Source organism: Mizuhopecten yessoensis, unplaced genomic scaffold (genome assembly GCF_002113885.1).
Source record: "Mizuhopecten yessoensis strain PY_sf001 unplaced genomic scaffold, ASM211388v2 scaffold6483, whole genome shotgun sequence".
Taxonomy (NCBI): domain Eukaryota; kingdom Metazoa; phylum Mollusca; class Bivalvia; order Pectinida; family Pectinidae; genus Mizuhopecten; species Mizuhopecten yessoensis.
Window position 1 is genome coordinate 62607 of NW_018406572.1, and position 19819 is coordinate 82425.

The 19819-nt window shown below is 35.5% G+C and overlaps 1 protein-coding gene across 1 annotated transcript in view; it reads right to left on the reverse strand.

Annotated features, from left to right (window-relative positions):
* Nucleotides 1-14975, reverse strand: part of LOC110452208 — a 33838-nt gene extending 18863 nt beyond the window's left edge. The window contains exon 1 of the mRNA XM_021500582.1: nucleotides 14951-14975. Within this exon, the coding sequence (XP_021356257.1) occupies nucleotides 14951-14956 (6 nt within the window). The 5' untranslated portion in view covers nucleotides 14957-14975. The remainder of the gene's footprint in view (nucleotides 1-14950) is intronic.
* Nucleotides 14976-19819: the final 4844 nt, after the last annotated feature.

Genomic DNA, 19819 nt, shown 5'->3' on the forward strand with positions numbered 1-19819 from the left:
GGAATTTTGATTTTTTTTGTCAATTTTTCATAATCAATGTCAAACTCATGCTTCAATTTAATGGTCCCTGTAGGTATTGAAGCAGGAGCAATACTACAGTTATAAAAAGCTTTAATACCTTTTTTACTCTTAAAGTAAATTCAAAGAGAAGGGGTAGAAAAGGTTGGAAAGGTCTTTCTATAGCTATCTGAGAGTCAAATTTCCTAACTAAACACTTGACAGCTGAGATTAGCCCTTGGTATTTGAGAAAGTGTGTATGGATATGGAAATTAAACTGAAACTCCTTTAAGTGAATAGAAAGTCAAGCTGTCAGAATTGTTAACCAGGTCATTCACTGTAAATATTCCTGCCTCAAACCTATTTCGATAAAAACTAAAATTATGACCTACTTGAATATCCTTGTTTTGCCATAGGGGAGTTTTTAACATTGATTCACTTCTACTGTAGGTTTGTCTCATTAATTTGGAATTATTCAGTCTAACCCATCCTTTGAAAACATCCTTCCATAATGTATTCTTTTCCACAATTTTTTTTTTTTTAGGATCTAAAATGTTATTCAAAAGCTTATTCCATTTTCCAGATGGCTGGAACAGTCTTCTTACCCAACCTAGCTTAAGAGAATCTATAAAAGCATGTACGTCGATCATCTTCAATCCCCCATTTATATAGTTTTTGAATAACAACTTCTTTTTTAATCCTATGACTTTTGCCATTCCATAGAAAATTGAATAACAAAGAATTCAACTTAGCAAAGTGATAAACAGGTAATTAAGTTGGAAAATCAACAAAGACTTAATGATACTAATTCTACAAACTCCGTCTATTCCAATTTTTAATAAGACCTTTAAGTTTAACAATCTTGTTGTCAAAGTTCAGATCATTCTTGGAATCTCACTTACATCTACGGAGAAATCTATACCCAAAAAGTTGAACTTATCCTTCCCCCATTGTAGATGCAAGTCTGGAAGGAAAGTTTGGTCACTATATTTTCTACTGTCTATCCATATAACCTGCGTTTTTGTAGTATTGATCTTGAACCCAGAGATATTTGCAAAATTATTCATTTCATAGATAGATTCCTTAATAGACCTCTATGTACCATCTAGTATCAACCCAGGATCATCTGCATATTGTATATTTATATATATATTTTCCAATTAGATGCCTTTAATATGGTCATTATTTCTTATTTTTGATGCTAGGACCTCAACACAAAGTATAAAATTATATGGGGCGATAGGATCGCCTTGACGGCATCCGCGTTGAATGCTGATAGGTGCAGAAGTGTTGCCACCTTCATTGTTCTCTATCTGAATTTGTGGAATAACTTTGGAAGTAAAGTTTCTGTTTCAAAATTAAAAAATAAGACGTAGGTTTCTCTCCCTCTTCTATCAATGTTGCTGTTGATCTAATAATACTACCTCTGTGTTTTTTTCAAACGCATACATTCTAACTCCTTTTTCGTATCTCCTTATTCTTCCTGGTCTCGGTTTATACTATTTTCTAAAATTACTATAGATTTCTAAAGGATTCTTCTTTTAAGCTCTGTTGCATTTTCCTGTAAGATGCATAATATATTTAGATTCCCTCTAATTTCCATTAACATTGTTTATCATTATTGGGAATAAGTGCAAATGAGTTAAAATTATACACTGGAAGACAATATTGTAACTTAATGTTCCCAATGCAATGTTTTACCATATCTTAATAGTCATTTTCCAGTAATAAAGAATTGTTCAGTTTCCATAAACCTTTCCCTTTCTTAAATTCATTTATTTTCAAAGTTATAACTGGAGCTAAAAGATCTAATCTGGCCTGTCTTATTGGATTACTTTTCCGCCAAGTAAATCTCTTAGTATCCTGGTGACGCTCCCTGTATATGTAAATAAGATTAAAATTTTCATTAAGTTCTAAAATCTTTTCCCTAGCAGCAACATTGTTAATAGTTCTGTATGAACGATCATAATCTAACTCTGAGTTCAATACTAAGTTAAAATCCCCACATATAATCATATTACATTCCCAAAACTATCAATAGTATCTGAAACAAGGTTTTAAAAATCTTGGTTGTCTTGACTTGGGCCTAACAGGGTAATTAGTGTTGTTCTGGAACCCTCAATGGTAATATCAAGAGCAAGGAAATGTCCATTCAAGTCTTTCTTTTCTCTGTGCACTTTACTTTCAAAGTTAGAAATTAAAAGAAAAGCGATAACACGTGAATTTGATTTAAAAGAACTGAAATAACTGTCCTATACCCACTCATTTCTTATTGTATTTTCCTGATCTAGTGTACAATGGGTGTCCTGCAAACAATAAATATGATACTTCTTGTCTCTTAGGTATACAAAAACGTCTTTTCTCTTAAATCTATCGCCGAGGCCCTAGCAGTTAGCCGAAAGCACACTGATATCGTTCATGTTATTTCAGATCTAGTTCAATATATTTCTTGAAGTGAGATAAAGAGGGATTTGTTCTAATATCACCAGGTACCCCATTCCAAGATGATATAGTGGAGGGTAGAAAGGATGACATATAATGGCTAGTTTTACAATGGAGAGATGAACGATTATATGATTTTCTAGTACCATACATATGGGTATCTGCTATTTGGTGTAGAATAAGAGTGGATAGATACTCAGGAGTAACAGTGTACACCATTTGATAAAATTGAATAAGTTTATGCTTTTGGCGTCTCTCTGTTAGTGTACACAATCCATAAATTAAATACTGATAAAGGGAGATCACTCTTCTAGTCTTATAGATATCTTGATTGCCACCCCGTGTTTAACGAGAAATCATTGGTCTTTGTCAGATGCAAATGTTGTCTCTGTTCATCCGGTTTTCTCTAACATTTTTTTAAAATGGCTGATTAACAATAGAAATAAAAATTAGTACGATTTTCTGTTAAATATCCAATATACAAGATGTAGTGTTGTCAGAATTGAAATATCCGGAAAGATACAGTATCTGGTTTAGTTTAGTATACAAATCATCTAGATCACTAAGGTGAATAACTGACACTCGAGCCACTTTTCTGCAACAAGCTCTCCAGTTACATTGAACAGCTGTTTCTAAAGGCGTCTCCATATGTCCATGTAGGTAATATCCCTGTCACAAGCTACATGCAATCGGCTGTATGAAGGTAACATTGATGTATATAATAGTTGTGTAATTAGATATCTCCGTTTTATCTTTATCATGTTCATTACCACACAATATATGTTTATCAGATATCTTTTCTAGTTGTGGCCCGTATTTTATGAGAGTATTGCGACTGCTGTGTTGTACCCCATTTAATGAATTTTTATCGGTTTAACAAGGGGTTATATTTGTGCTTACAAGTATAGTATGACTATACTGCATGGAGTGCATCCCAGTGGTTGTCAATCTCTGCTCATTGCTATTCGTTATCATTATTAGATACGTACATTTTGTTCATGTAAAAATTAGTTTTGGTTATTGTATGGTAAACATGGAAGACACTCCTATATTAATATATAATTATTCAAATAACCATTTCTCACCTGTTCTAATATTAATACTAATCAGCATGTATATGGATATCGAAAAAAAAAACAAGTCCTTTATGCAGTCTTGACATTAGTTGCTCAAACATCCGTTCAGTAAGAAATGAACTGATTATAGTTGAAGCTGAATTGAGTGATAAATATATTTGTATAACTGAAAGCCAACTCTACTGAAATAATTCATGACAATGACTTGTTTCTCCAAAACTTTTGTAAACAAATTTTCAGAAAAGACCGCTGTATGCGTCCTGGGGGTGGCATTATAATTTATAATAAGGACAATATCACCATGAAAAGAAGACAAGATCTCGAGATTCCTGATTTAGAATTATTATGGTCAAAGATTACACTTAGCAACAAAAAACTCCTCCTAGGTTGTATGTATAGACCTCCTGACAGAAGTATTGATTACTGGAACAAGCTTGATAATTTACAAGATCATGTAACTGATGACTCTAGGCGAACAAATGCAGACATTATTATTACTGGTGACATTAATGTAAATATGAGCAATATGCAGCTACACTCTCGTTTAAAAAGACTTCTAACAAAATATAATCCGACAATAATGTTTGATACATTTGTAAAAAATGTAATTGTAACTCCTCCAATCTGTAGTAATCACTGGGTAAGTATAAATGAACAACAAAATGTAAATGGTTTTAATACTGTACTTGTTATTGCTGTAAATAAAGCTATAGATGACTGTATACCTGTAAAGAAAATTACTAACCGACCAAAGGATAAGCCATGAATGTCAAACGAGATAAGGTTAAAACTAAAAGAGAGGAATAGAATCCATAAAAATAGCAATACAGACAAATAATCCAGAACATTGGGCAAATTTTAGGAACATCAGAAATGAAGCCATCAGCTGAATACGTACCACTAAAGATAGATATATACAAAATTTAGAACACTCACTAAATGATCCCAATGTCTGATCATCTAAATGGTGGAAAACCACAAAAACTATTCTAAAAAATAACAACAAGTCACCTACTATTCCACTTTTAAATGATAATAACACTGTTTTGTTTCATCCACTTGATAAAGCCGAAGGTCTTGTTGATTAGTTTACATCCATATCAACATCCTCTGATAATATTGATCCTTTTCCTACGGTACATGATTCTCCTAACACACTTAATAACATTATATTTCAGGAGCAGGATGTGAGGGATCAAATGACTGTACTTAATTATAAGAAACCTGCAGGCTCTGATGAAATTATACCGAAGGTTATTAAACTTCTTTTTCCATCAGTAATAACTGCCCTTTTTATGTTATTTAATAAAACCATGGCATCTGGTTCTGTTCCTCTGTCTTGGAAATAGGCTAATATTATTGCTATATATAAAGGTAAAGGTGATAAAAATGATGTCTCAAATCACCGTCCAATTTCTATTACTTCATGTTATAATCACTTACTGGAATTCGAACTACAAACAAAATACCAGTCTGGATATATTCCTTGTGACTCAACTGTTTATCAATTATTATCCATGTACAATACTTTTATACAAAAACTTGATGAAGGACTTGAAATTAGATCAATATTTGGTGATTTAAGCAAATTATTTGGTTGGGACACCATTGCTGCAAGACGTAAACAACACAGACTTATTCTTCTATTCAAAATTCTTACAGGAACTGCACCCACTTATGTAACTGAATTAATTAAACCCTTTTTTAACGATATGAACTCATACCTATTAAGAAATGTAAGAATCTTTACAATTCCTGTGTGCAGAACAAATACTTATGCCAAAAGCTTTATTCCGTCGACACTTTAAGATGATAATGAACTTGCAGAAAGGTTTGACCTGACTAACATCACATCAATATACCAATTTAAACAACTTTTAAGAAGAGCTGTAAGCGACAACATGTTACTAGACACAAGTAGAAATTTTACCTATGTCAACGCAGGTGATTGAAAATACAACATCATACTCTGCCAACTTAGAAACTCTTCAAGTAACCTTAATTTTGATCTACACAGAGATCATTTTCTTGAATCACCAACTTGTACCTGTGGTGATACCCATGAAACAGTACATCATTTTTTTTCTCATTTGTAACAAGTATGATGAACCACGTAAAACCCTCAAGGATAAATTATTCGATATTAATCACAACCACTACACTCTGGATGTATTTCTATCTGGCTGTGGTGATTGTGATGAACAAACCAATGTAAATATATTTAAATGTACTGCCGAGTTTGTCACAGCTACACATAGATTTCCACATATATAATACATTATATATTTCTGATTTGATATTATGTCTCTTAAATATGAAAACCATCAGTTACGACTGTGCTTTTACATGATAAACATTGCGTGTCATCATTACCCTTTCCTTTTCCTATTGCCACCTTTGCCCCTTTTGATCTGATAGGCATACATTTTGTATGTATTGCATGCTATGCATCATTCATAATCATTAAAGCATAGTGTCGTTTTATGTGATAGAATAATTACTATCATATTGTAAAAAAAAAAATGTAAAATCATTAACAAATCGCTACAAAATATTCATTTTAATCCACCAACACTTCAAAATCTGCCAAATTCTTTCTTCCTTAATTAGCTTAACTTTGAAAATCAGGATGCAGTATCCATGGCTGGCCCCAAAACTCATGGGTGGATGACCAGTGGTTGATAAGCCAATGTGGACATTTTAGGTCTGTTTCCCATGAGTGGAGGGAATCCTGTCATGGATTCTGAATTCGAGACTCTAAACAATTACAAGTTTGGAAAACATAGTGAATACACTATTTCATATATTATAACAACTCTTAAATATTGTCCTTACTTCCAAACACATATCTCATATTTAAACATTTTATGTTTCATACTTAAAATAATAAACTTTGAAATTTCAAAATAACAACATCCTTTATTATATATATATATGTATTTATATACTCATTGTTACCTTTAGGAGAGAACTAATATAGGCTGTGCCTCTTACTCAATCCTTTTTCTAAATGAAATACAATTTGTTGAAATAAAAAATAAAAAATACTCCATCCAACATCAATTAAAAGTTTGTTTACACTGGTCAATTTAATAGCACCCTTTACAATTATAGACGTTTCTGTGATAAATTGTTCTTATTGTTGTTTTAGATCAACTGAAATATTTTCCCATATTAGGTCACGACTTTCTAGGTCTGCTAGCCCCGGTTATATCAACGCTCCTTAACTTAAATGTTTTCTTAACTTAAAATCGCTAAGGAACTCCTGGCAGAAAAATACAGGAAAACAATGTAAACAAACAATGTCTTTTTTGCGGCTTTGGAAACCCGACAATTTCCCTATCTGTTCCTTTTTTGGTTACTTGAAACATTTTTCAGATCTTGGAAAGGGAGATAGGTTTCCCTTCTTCCTTAATTAATATTGTTGTCCATCTTGATTAATGCTTGCTTTCTGTGAGCGGGAGCCCATGCTCATCTAATATTTAAATTTNCGATTTAATCGGCAATTCCAAGCGGAACAGTCAGACGAAAAGACTTTATATTGCGTACCTAACGTGTGTTATAACACATTGTATGCGCAAGTTATTCGCTTTTACGTTATTGTGGCCTAGCTTATTCATTCATATCTGCATAATGTCCCGGTAGTAGGAATGGGAAATACCAACTACTTTTGTCTAGGACATCAATCTTTACTAAGTTTACTATTTTTATTTCTATAAATAGATCAGTTTACAAAGTGTGACGCTGTAGCTATACATATATAGGCATACTTGTAGCATGTGTTTTTGGTCACTGATCACATCTTGTAAATGATTAATGCTTGCTTTCTGTGAGCGGGAGCCCATGCTCATCTAATATTAGAATTATAACACCACTTAATTGGCATATTTAATTTTGACCTGTTAGAAATGGCTTAGCAATTCTTTGTTTTAAAATGCTCAATTTTAAACCAAAGTAGAAAAAGTCAATATTTTGAATATTATTATTAGAAATTAATCAGTATTTCATAAAACAATTCATAAAAAAATCAAATTTTGGTTATTTACTTTTTCAAATTTGTGGTATATAATTGTTTTCAGTAAAAAAAATATCTGTATGTGGTGAAGTGCCCACTACAACTGTGGTGGTGTAGGTCTAGCCCATCCCCATAGTACTATTGGGCAGTCGCTGTTATGTAATCACTAAAGATGAAAAGGTTTATTTATACACTCTGACACACGTTCACAGGGACAGACCTAGGTTGGTGGAGGTTAGGTGTGAAATTGTCATAGTAGATTGCGTACATTAATGTAGTGTTGATAAAACCAAAAACGCTGTGCAACAAATTTAAAAGCAGCAGACTTTACCTGTCCTTTTAAACATTTATTCATTCATTCATTCATTCATTCTTTATTACATTTAACTTTGCAGTGTATCAGTACAGTGCATATATACAGTACAAGTTTTCAAGTACAAATATAGACATGCATACAGTACATGATACAATTAAAGCGATAGTGCAGAGAGTGATTCCTTACAGCTTAAACAATATTGAATCTCCTTTTATGACTTTGGCTAAACATTTTTGCTTATTATTATTCCTTGTTGTCATCAAATCTAAAAGTGTTGGCGTACTAGGTGTTTTTTATGATAATATTTATTTTTAATGAAACGGTTTCTTAAATCAGTATAATGACTACTTTTAACAATATACATGGACATATGTTAGAAGTAAAGCTGCAAGCAGAGTTTTCACTTCAATATATTCACATATCAATAACTTTTCAATAGGACAGTTGTTCTGCTCTGTTGGAACCGTACTACATATGTACATGTGATTTTTTTCAGTGTGCATACATTTGCTGTTCTCGGATTGCATGTAGTATAATTGGATTTAACCAAATCGCCTTCTTATTGACAAAATTACCCAAAAAGTACACTGCCAACATTATGATGTATTGAATTGTAATTTATTTATCCACGGACCAGAATAAATCATTTTCTTTCTATTGTACTCCCCAAACGTATCAAAGGTCAATACAGGCGTCGTTGCTTTGAGTTGTTTTATCGATTGTGTGTGAGATGACATAACGTACTTATGTTTATCGTCAATGCACTTCACTCATTGACTCTGTTTTCTATTGAGGTTTTATTTTTAACGAAGCAACTGTTTTCTTATTACTTTTCGCATTCGTGTAAGAAATATGTATTTAAACTGATGCAGGTTATTTTATTTATTTATCGGACAGAAATCACAGGCAACAACTCTTCAGGTAAATATGAATTTGACCTTTACTCCAGTTCATATTTATGGCCTTATATCCCACCGGGGACGAAGAGGATAGGTAGGTAGGTATATTTACTTGAAGAGTTTTTTCCTGTGATTTCTGTCCGATAACTTTATTTATTTCGCATATCACTGCCATGACTATTTCAGGTCATATTGACGTTTAGTTTGTTTGTTTGTGGTTTGACCTCCTCGCAACAGCCAGGGCCATATGAGGACGGGTGTCTAGGGTGACACCGCCAGGAAGATAAATGTAGATAGAAAAGGAACAAGACAGGAAACATAGGCAACGAAAAAAAAACCAAGTATTGCAATAGGTGCAGCATATCAATTTTGAACCCTTCAATGTCCTCTTAGTAGGAAACACAGAAGATAACCCCTGATTCTGCAGGGGTCCAAGGATTAGCCTTTATTTATACACGTTACGGCAGGTCTATTCTTGTTTTTATCAATGTCCCCTAAACAGAGGATCAGAAAGAAATCATCTTCGATCCATATGTCAATTGCAGGTACATTTTTCATTTTATATCAAAAAACTGAATTTGACTTTCCGAGGAATCAAGTATTATTGCTTGGAAAAGTCTCTGTAAGATATTTTTTTAAAGCTTGAAAGATCGAAATACTTTCAACGTGATACTCAATCATCGGTTCCCTTTAAAATGCCATCTACTTGCAGTGGAACTGCGCAAACCTGTGTTGCATTGTGTATTGTTGCACGAGATAGTTTATTATTACACACTTGGTTCAATTGTATATAGCAAAAGGCTTGCTGATCATTACAGGTTGGGAATCAGCAATTTGTGTAAACAAAATGTATTCTTTTTAATTATCATGTTAATCATTATTCTTTCAATATCTATGGTTATATGAAACTCATTCTGATGAAAAGGGACTAGGTGTGCTTATTAGAAATGTATCTTTAAGTTTAAGATTATGTGATGCTTGACTGATGAAGCGGAGATAAAGGTGATGGATGGAAAATGGATCTTTAAATTTATGGTTGTGTGATTTTTGTACTGATGAAGACAAGCTAAAGATGCTGGATCAGAAATGGATCTTCATTTTGAAGATTAAGATGTTTTGATTTTACAACTTAAAGATAAAGGTGCTGGATCAGAAATGTACTTTATCTTTCAGATTGTGTGATTTTCGTGTTGATGACGAGGAGCTAAAGGTGCCAGATCAGAAAGAGACCAGTTTGTTTTGGATTATGTGATTTTCGAACATACTGACAGAGCTGCCAATATGTTCAAAAACAAGATTTTCTTTGGACTGCTCTGTTCGATTCTCCGAACACTGTTTTGTCGTCTTTCGTGGTGATGCAATGTCTCTCCTATAATTTATTGAAGAATGCCTTATTCTTTGTTACACTATGGCAATGACGTGTTCGTTTTTCAGTCATTGCAATATCATTTATTATTAATTTATTACAGATTATTAAGTCCTTAATGACTGGCTATAACTTCAATGGGATATCTGTTCCAACGTTGTTGGGGTTTTTTTTGAACGATTATATGATTTTCTAGTACCATGCATATGGGTATCTGCTATTTTGTGTAGAACAAGAGTGGATAGATACTCAGGAGTAACAGTGTACACCATTTGATAAAATTGAATAAGTTTATGCTTTTGGCGTCTCTCTGTTAGTGTACACAATCCATAAATTAAATACTGATAAAGGGAGATCACTCTTCTAGTCTTATAGATATCTTGATTGCCACCCCGTGTTTAACGAGAAATCATTGGTCTTTGTCAGATGCAAATGTTGTCTCTGTTCATCCGGTTTTCTCTAACATTTTTTTAAAATGGCTGATTAACAATAGAAATAAAAATTAGTACGATTTTCTGTTAAATATCCAATATACAAGATGTAGTGTTGTAAGAATTGAAATATTCGGAATAATACAGTATCTGGTTTAGTTTAGTATACAAATCATCTAGATCACTTAGGTGTATAACTGTCACTCGAGCCACTATTCTGCAACAAGCTCTCCAGTTACATTGAACAGCTGTTTCTAAAGACGTCTCCACATGTCCATGTAGGTAAAATCCCTGTAACAAGCTACATGTAATCGTCTGTATGAAGGTAACATTGATGTATATAATAGTTGTGTATTTAAATATCTCCGTTTTATCTTTATCATGTTCATTACCACACAATATATGTTTATCATATATCTTTTCTAATGGTGGCCCGTATTATATGAAGAGTATTGCGACTGCTGTTTTGTACCCCATGGTTTTTGTAATGAATTTTTATCCGTTTAATAACGGGTAATATTTGTGCTTACAAGTATAGCATGACTACATTGCATGGAGTGCATCCCAGTGGTTGTCAGTATCTGCTCATTGCTATTCATTATCATTATTGGATACGTACATTTTGTTCATGTAACAATTAGTCTTGGTTATTGTCTGGTAAACTTGGAAGACACAAACTCCTATATTAATTATATAATTATTCAAATAACCATTTCTCACTTGTTCTAATATTAATATTAATCATAATGTATATGGATATTGAAAAAAATCCAAGTCCTTTATGCAGTTNGTAGCACCAAAGGCCAGTGACTAATACACATTTGCTTTCATTCTTAATAGGATGAGCGACGAATGTCCAATTTTAAAGGATGAAATAACATTTGTCATAATAAAACATTCATGTGTAACTGCTACTGATTGATCAAACGAAATGAAACACGGTGATAAACACAAGTACGTCGCACAAATTATAGGGACAACTTCCCGTTGCACCTTCATAGCCAATAAATTAAAATCACTCGTGTGAAACGAACTGTATCCTTGTAGTAATATGCACCCCTTTAATTCATCTTTTATAATTTAACAGGGCAGAAAAATCAGAAGCCATTATCATATATTTAAGGATTAATCTTTTATTTTGTTTAGTTTATGAGATAATAAATCCGATGGAGCACAAGGTAAATTGCGTAAACGCGAACCTTATATTTACATTTTTTTCTTTTAACAATGACACCAATGAAAGAGGCGGATACAAGCATTCACCCTGTGTAATCTGCGTTCAAAATTATTTCGAAGTTATGTTAATCCAGGTTAATGATGCGAAACAGCCATTCGCAATAGCCGTTGACAGGCAGCTAAACCCCGCCCACTTTCTCCGTGACAACAAAAGAAAAAAGTTCCCCCATTTCAATATTTGTATTTACATAAAATATCCATATTTTACTTCATACACTATCTTCATAATTGTATTAGTAGGTGAAGGAATAAATAATTGTATATTTGTATGAAATTGAGGTATTGGGGCAAAATACTAAGTAGAAAATACTCATGACCGCGTACACCCGTCGTTTGAAAGTGATGCGCCCAAAGGTGGGAAATAGAGAGTGCTACCATGTCGTCGAGTGATAGTGACTGGCTTATGCCTAGTGGAAATTGAAAGTGAAGTTATTGAAATTGCTGTTTGTAAGCATGCCAGAGGTTTGTACAGATGACATGTATGATGTAGATAAATCGTTTGTCAGCCGAGTGACTGTTGGGAGACGAGAAATTCGACCTGCATTTCTAGGAACGATAGCCATCGTTTCTATGGCATGGGGGCCGACACTCATAGATGAGAGAGTGGAGCTGATGGAGCGTTTTTGTACCGACGAACAATCGCAACTGTAGCTTCAGACATTAGCTGACAAAAGCATCTAAATCAAAAAAAAGTTAAACACAACAACAAACATAAAATTTAATGTTGTTATTTTGGTGTCTCGAACGCACGGTAGTCTAAATGCTAGCGTTTGTTTGTAAACATTGATACGAGGTTTGCGGAAAGTAGTCCATATTTACATATATTTATACACGGTGAACTGGGTCACGTTCTACACTCAAGTTATTGAGAAATAAACAGAAATGCCCTCACTTAGGTTAACGGTTCAGAAACAGTGGCAATTGTAAATATCAACGTTTAATTTAGTTTAGTTTCTTATTTTATTCTGACATTTGAAGTGAGGGGGATTGATCATGCCCAGGAGTGTAGAAAATGGAAATTCCATCCTCGGGATTTTCCAATGAGGCCATGTTCTATATAAGATATTTTCCAAATTTGAAACCAGGGAATCGGTATGCTGTCTACCATATGTAAAGGTCATTATAATAATGTACCACGACAAACTGAATATGAAGCCAAACATAAAGGTAATGACAATCAGATGGTCATGTTTAAAATCTTTCTCTCTCGAAAAACATCACACAATAATAAACTTTTATGCTGGTGAATATGATGTGATATGAAACTGAAAAAGTGATATTGACCGAGGCAAAGCCCAAGGCCTGTGCCTGACATAAAACTTTTAAACACTAAACCATATTTAATATTACGCCATTTCTCATATTAAACCAATCACGGTTGTCATCGCACATCGTTCGTCCATCGTCCTCACAAATGTGCGCAAGCAATAATCGTCCAGATATTTTTTATCGTTCGCACATCGTGCGCACATCGTGCACACGCCGTGCGCACATTGAAAGCACACCGATCATCTTGTAACGTTGTGCGATCCCACAACTGTAAGATATGAAAGCTGTACACAGAAAACGACTGTCGTCTGTAACTTGGTTGAGAATATTAAAACAAAATATCCCTCAATAAAAATAAACATTCAACTGTCTTAGTAGTAATGAAACCTGATTGATCAAGAAAACATCGATACCAACATAGAAACAGTAGTTGTTATAAGGAGTGCTGGGAACCATTTATGGTCTTATTCGAAAGGCATCTGGTGGGGGGAAAAATCTTCAAATAAGGCTCCAAAATGTATAGGTGAAAGTGAAAATGGATCCCGTGAGGCTGACGTGAACACTCAAGGGAGACGCGATGCTTTAAGCCCATAGCATTTAAAAAGGCAATGGGTCATAGAACAATTCAGAAACAAGTATATCGGTCATTTAATGTCTTAAATCCAATCAGACACACTGTCACATAGCATACGTGTAGTAAGTAAGGCCATAAAACCAATACATCCTAATAATATGTCAGTCATTTGATTCATGTTGGAAGATACTTCCCTGAGCGCCAGCTAATTTAGCAAAGTCGAGGCTGATTAAGAGCCGATTCTTGTTATAACTGGCCTGAGTACCAGAAACATGAAGTAAGGAAAGTCGGGCAGATTTCGGGTCGTCCATTTTACTGACACGAGCAACAGTTTCACGTAGTTATATAAGTTAAAGTATTGTTAAAACTGGCTTGAGAATACAGGCAGGTGTATATAGGGGCTTTTTCAGACTGCCCTGAACAAGAAACAGTCGGGGCAGATTTAGAATGGCCATGTTGATATCGGATTGAGCACCAGTTGTAGGTAGCATACAAGAATATAATATATTAGATTAAGGCACGTTTTATTTCACCGAATGACAATACAGAAATGAACAGTATCTTCTGAAATATTTTATGACCATGAAGGAGGTCGTACATAAATTCCACGCAACGTAATAGGTGGAGCCAAAAACAACCTCAACCTCTCCGTGTTTGTTGTTAATTTGCAATATCAAACTGTCGACTTACGTCCGCAAATCAATATAAATATACATTTACATTCTGTGTTGCATTTGCCTATATGTCGTTCGTAAACCCAATTCCAGTATATTAGACTGTATACTGCAATTTACAGTGATTCGGTCAGTGTAGGAACATATATGGTCACCAGATATTTTCGGAGAACTTTCTGGGTTCGTTAGCATTTAGCAATGTAGGTCATTGTAAAAAATAAAGCAACTTGAAAAAAATATGACAATATAAATTTAATATAAGATGAGTAGGTACCACAAAGTTATTGTAAGCGCCATTCAAGATACGAAATTACCAAGTTTGTCCACATAAGATACAACCAATTTTTACCAACCAGTTTGCTTGGTGTTCAATGTGAAGGTGTTATTAAATAAGGATTCGCAGGTAAAGCCATGTACATAATAAATTATAAAAATATTGAAAATACAGAATTACATTTTAAAATTAAACACTGCGGCATTGCAGAGAGAGAGAGAGAGAGAGAGAGAGAGAGAGAGAGAAAACTAGATTAGGATTAGTTGGTACACATGAAGGAGTGCAAGAAAAATAATCAAAATCTGTCAGTATCTAGAAAAAAATTAGATATTAGCAAAATTAAACAGTGCACACTAAAAATCAAACCATTGAAAAAATTACCTTCATGACAAAATCCTTTATCCAAAGCATCTGAAATGCCAAATTCAAAACACATTTTAGTGAATTCATTTTTACATAAATCGTTTCCTCTTAGACGACATCACGATAGAATGAGAAGAGTTCGCATGACAGGACGGACAGGTAGCTGCTTTCTTACGACGCTCCGGTGAATATGAACATTTTGTTGATTTCTAAACTATTTTAATCATAATTTGTCACATCTTTTAGCCAATGTGTATTTCTGTGGTACCTGTAACGCGGTGGACCCGATATGAACTCTATGTAAAACATATATATGGGTAGACACCGGGCTGACCCCTCCCTCTAAAACCTGTGCTGTAGGTACCTATACGACCGACGCATTGCCACATAGTGTTCTACAAACATCAGAAATACTGGCAGAAGCACAAGGATCTATCTTCAGGCGACAATTCGGGGATATATCGAACATTTCTATTGACAATCGATCTGCTCCACACGTACTCCCGTACGGTCAACCAACCGGTTTATCAACTCCCGTTTACAGGTGCTTTATCTATACATACATGTAGCAGAACGACAACTAGGTCAACTCGGTACCCATGTACATCAGCCGTCCTCACCATACGGGATCAGCATACCCGGGGTATCGACTTCACCAATTCCACCCCCATCCCGACACCCGTCCACTCCACCGGCGCCTATCTCGGCCACCAGCCATATCACCATGCAGATGCTCATGGCCAACATTCAAATTCTGGTTAGCAGAATTGAACAAGTTGACAATGTACTTACATGTAAATTACAAAAACTCGACATGCTTGACGAGATAAAAACTAAATTTGAAGTGTTTGAACAACTAAACGAAAATATAAAACAAGAGATCACCAATATACAGCACACGGCTCAGAAACATTCCTACATTATTAACAAACAGGAAGAGCATCACTTAACCATACGGGATCAGCATACCCGGGGTATCGACTTCACCACTTCCACCCCCATCCGGACCCGGACACCCGTCCACTCCACCGGCGCCTATCACTTCCAACAACCCAGGACGAGTTGCGCAACATTATCATGACTTCGCAATCGAAGTCCTGTGAGCTTGATCTACTGCCTACAGACCTATTAAAGCAATGTCTTGAAGCACTGCTTCCTTTGATTACCGCAATCATGAATAAATCATTGGTTGAGTCTAAGGTTCCATTATGTTTCAAGAAGCCACATGTCAGACCATTGTTAAAAAAGCCTGGAATGGACAAGGAGGAGTTGAAAAACTACGCCCAGTTTCAAATCTGCCTTTTCTGTCTAAGATCTTGGAGAAGGTTGTGTCCCGGCGTTTAGAGGTTCATCTCAATGAAAACAGTCTCCATGACAACATGCAATCGGACTACCGCATGGGACACTCTACTGAGACGGCCCTCCTACGTGTACATAGTGATATAGCTTCTGCATTGGATAACAAGTGCAGAGCGGTGCTTGTCATGCTGGACTTGTCAGCTGCATTTGACGTCATCGACCATGGCATACTTTATAAACCTCTATAATACTCTTATGGAGTGACTGATACCTGAGTGAACGACGACAGTGTGTTGCCATCGGATCTGCCACCTCACATGACAAAGTACTAGATTTCGGGGTTCCTCAAGAGTCGGTGTTAGGACCACGAAAAAATTGTATGTACTCCAAACCGATTGGAGAGATTTGTCGTCGCCATAGCCTTCGCTATCAATGCTATGCTGATGGCACACAAATTTACATGGCCACAGGACAGTTGGAATACAGTCTCAGAAAGTCTGGAAGTTTGTCTGACAGATATCAGTATCTGGATGAACGCCAACATGCTTAAACTTAATCAGGAAAAGACGGAACTATTCGTCTTTTCCCCAAAGTGTCAGCAAACAATGGCTCTCCACCTCAAGGTTGGTGCCAGAACTATTGAGACTGTTCCAGCTGTTAAAAACCTAGGGGTATACTTTGACAATTCTCTGAACATGGAGAAAAAAGTGAACAGGATTGCCAAATCCTGTTACTACCAGATCAGGAAGATCGGCTGTATTCGGCAGTTTCTAACTGCAGATGCATGCAAGATTTTGGTGCATTCACTTGTTACCTCTCGGTTGGATTATGGTAACGCCCTGCTCTGTGGTATATCTGACAAACTAACTAGTCGTCTGCAGAGGGTTCAGAACATTGCAGCACGGCTAGTTACTCGTATTCGAAAGAGAGAGCACATCACACCTGCGCTTTATTCGTTGCACTGGTTACCTGTACGATACAGTCCGCAGTACAAAATTCTGGTATACACATACAAGGCACTGAATGGAACAGCTCCTCAGTACCTACAGGAACTTGTTACCCTGTATCAGCCGTCACGATCACTGCGTTCGGAGTCAGAATCTTTGTTGTATGTCCCAAAATCTCGTACTGTGACCTACCGAAACAGATGCTTTGGGAGGGTTTCGTCTACGTTGTGGAATAGCTTACCATCTGCTATTAGGAAGTCGAATACCCTGGCCAAGTTCAAGAGGGACATCAAAACTCACCTCTTCACGTCTGCATTTTAGAATATTTGCGTCATGTAAATACCACCCTTTTATTTGTTCAATTATGTGCACATTGCTTGTTAAATGTATGAAAGTGATTGCAAGCCTTCGTTGTTTGTTTTCACAATTATAACCATTACTATTATACATATGTTGTAAAACGCCTTAGAGTAATTTTACAAATTATAAAGGGCGCTATATAAATGCTGTATATTATTATCATTATTATTATTATTCAATATTGAACAGAGACTCCAAAGTGTCGAACGGAGAATTTAGAGCTGACGATGGAGAATCACGATCTACTTAAAAGTTTCCTTAAATTGCAAACACGTTTTTACCGGGATTGAAACTACTGAGCCTGTACATGAGGAAAAAAACCGAACAAGTGGTAAAAAAATCCTATTTGAGGAGATTGAGATGTCGCTGCTGAAAACATTAAGTTTCGTAATGTTCATCGACTGCGGGCACGGCGGGATGGGAAACCATGGAAAGTTTGCTAGATACGAGGACATCGACACCGTCCTAAAGTTATGTCCGTCAAAACTACGGAATAACCCAGAGTTCTCAATGTCCCAATAATACTTACCCGAAATAAGTGATAGACGCTACGCTCTGAACCCAAAAATGAAGGAACTCAAACGTCGTCATGTGAACGTCAAAATGTGTATACGTGGACGGCCGTCCGTACGGTGACCCCCAGCAATATCAACGCGACACCGTTCTCTGGAACGCGAACGTGGGTCCCCCCAGCTAGAACGGAGGAGCTGGTCCCCAGGAACCCAATCAAGGCCCCCCAACCAGAACGTGGACATGAACGCGGTCCTCCGTCGGAACGCGGGAGTGATACAGCTCGTACGGCTCAACGAGCAACCGGGTGCGTGTTCGCGGCCCCCAGGGCCCCGGGCGTGGCTCAGGCGGTGTATACTCAAGTTCAAGTTTTATTCGAACTTTAGGCCATTGGCCCATCAGTATACAATACATATTATACACAACTCATGGAAAATGTACAGAGAATAAAGACAATCATATTCCTTTATAATACCATTTAATTTGTTTGCCTCATAGATGAATTTTCCTAGTATACACAATTCTTTAATATTATGGAGGCTCAATAACTGAACGACTTTAAACACAGATGATAAAACGTGATCTGGAATTTAGGAATTTAGAACAGACTAATAAAAAATGAAATTCATTCTCTACTTTAGAGGGGGGGGGGGTTACACTGTTTACACTATCTTCGTTCTCTAGGTATAGTATTATACCTTCGAACTTCGACAGCCAAAGAATGTGTAGATGTACGGATTCGGGTCAAACAAACGCGATATGTCATTGGTATGTATTGTGTGAGGTAAACGTGTAATGATACAATAAACATTTTGGAGTTTTCCCCTGAGGCCCTTAGGGATTGTATGCCTTGATAAAACAAAATCTTTGTTTTATCAATGGTAATAACACATTTTGCTGAGAAATACATGGATTTAACCAAACGTCACTAAGACCTAGATTATTTAATTCATCCCGCACTGCTTTAGCCTAGTTGAAATCATTTTTACTACAACATTGTAATACAAATCTATAGGAAGTGGATATGATACAATTTTAAGATTTTAAGATATTAAACCAATATATCTTCATACTAATTTTTCTCATCCAAACTAGAGGTAATCGTCCCAATTCGAAATAGACCATATTGTTATTGGCCGATATCTCCACTTTCTTACAAAAATGTAAATGTACACGTTCAATCTCTGGAGCTTTGTGCATACACCAAATTCCACTTGCATAAAAAAGGATACTGCTTACATATGTGTCGAAAAGGTGTAGCATAGTTTTTACATTTAAGTTTAATGATGAACACTTTGCAAATTATGCAAACATAGCTTTTCGTCCTTGGATAGCTAATTGATTTTGGATAATTAAGTGAATTTATTATTGTAATTTAAAATAACACCTAGGTAAGGAAATTGATCCACACATTCAACTTTACTTCCTTTGTAATACCATTTTTCATCATTATGTTATCTTCCACCTTTTCTAAAAACTACAATTTTCGTTTTTACTGCATTTACAGTTAAATTCCATTTTGAAGAGTATTCAGAAATGCTGACAAGAAGAATCTGCAGGCCCTGTACAGATTCCGGGAAAATAACCAAATCATCTGCGTACATTAACAGAAACAAACTTAACTCACCGAAGTGGTAATATGTTGCACCGTTTTCAATAAAGGGCATTTCAAAATCATTGATAAAAAGTGAAATCAGTAATGATGACAAAATTTTCCATTGCAATTAACCGACATTGTTTTCAAAAACGTTAGAGCATTTCCCATTAATTG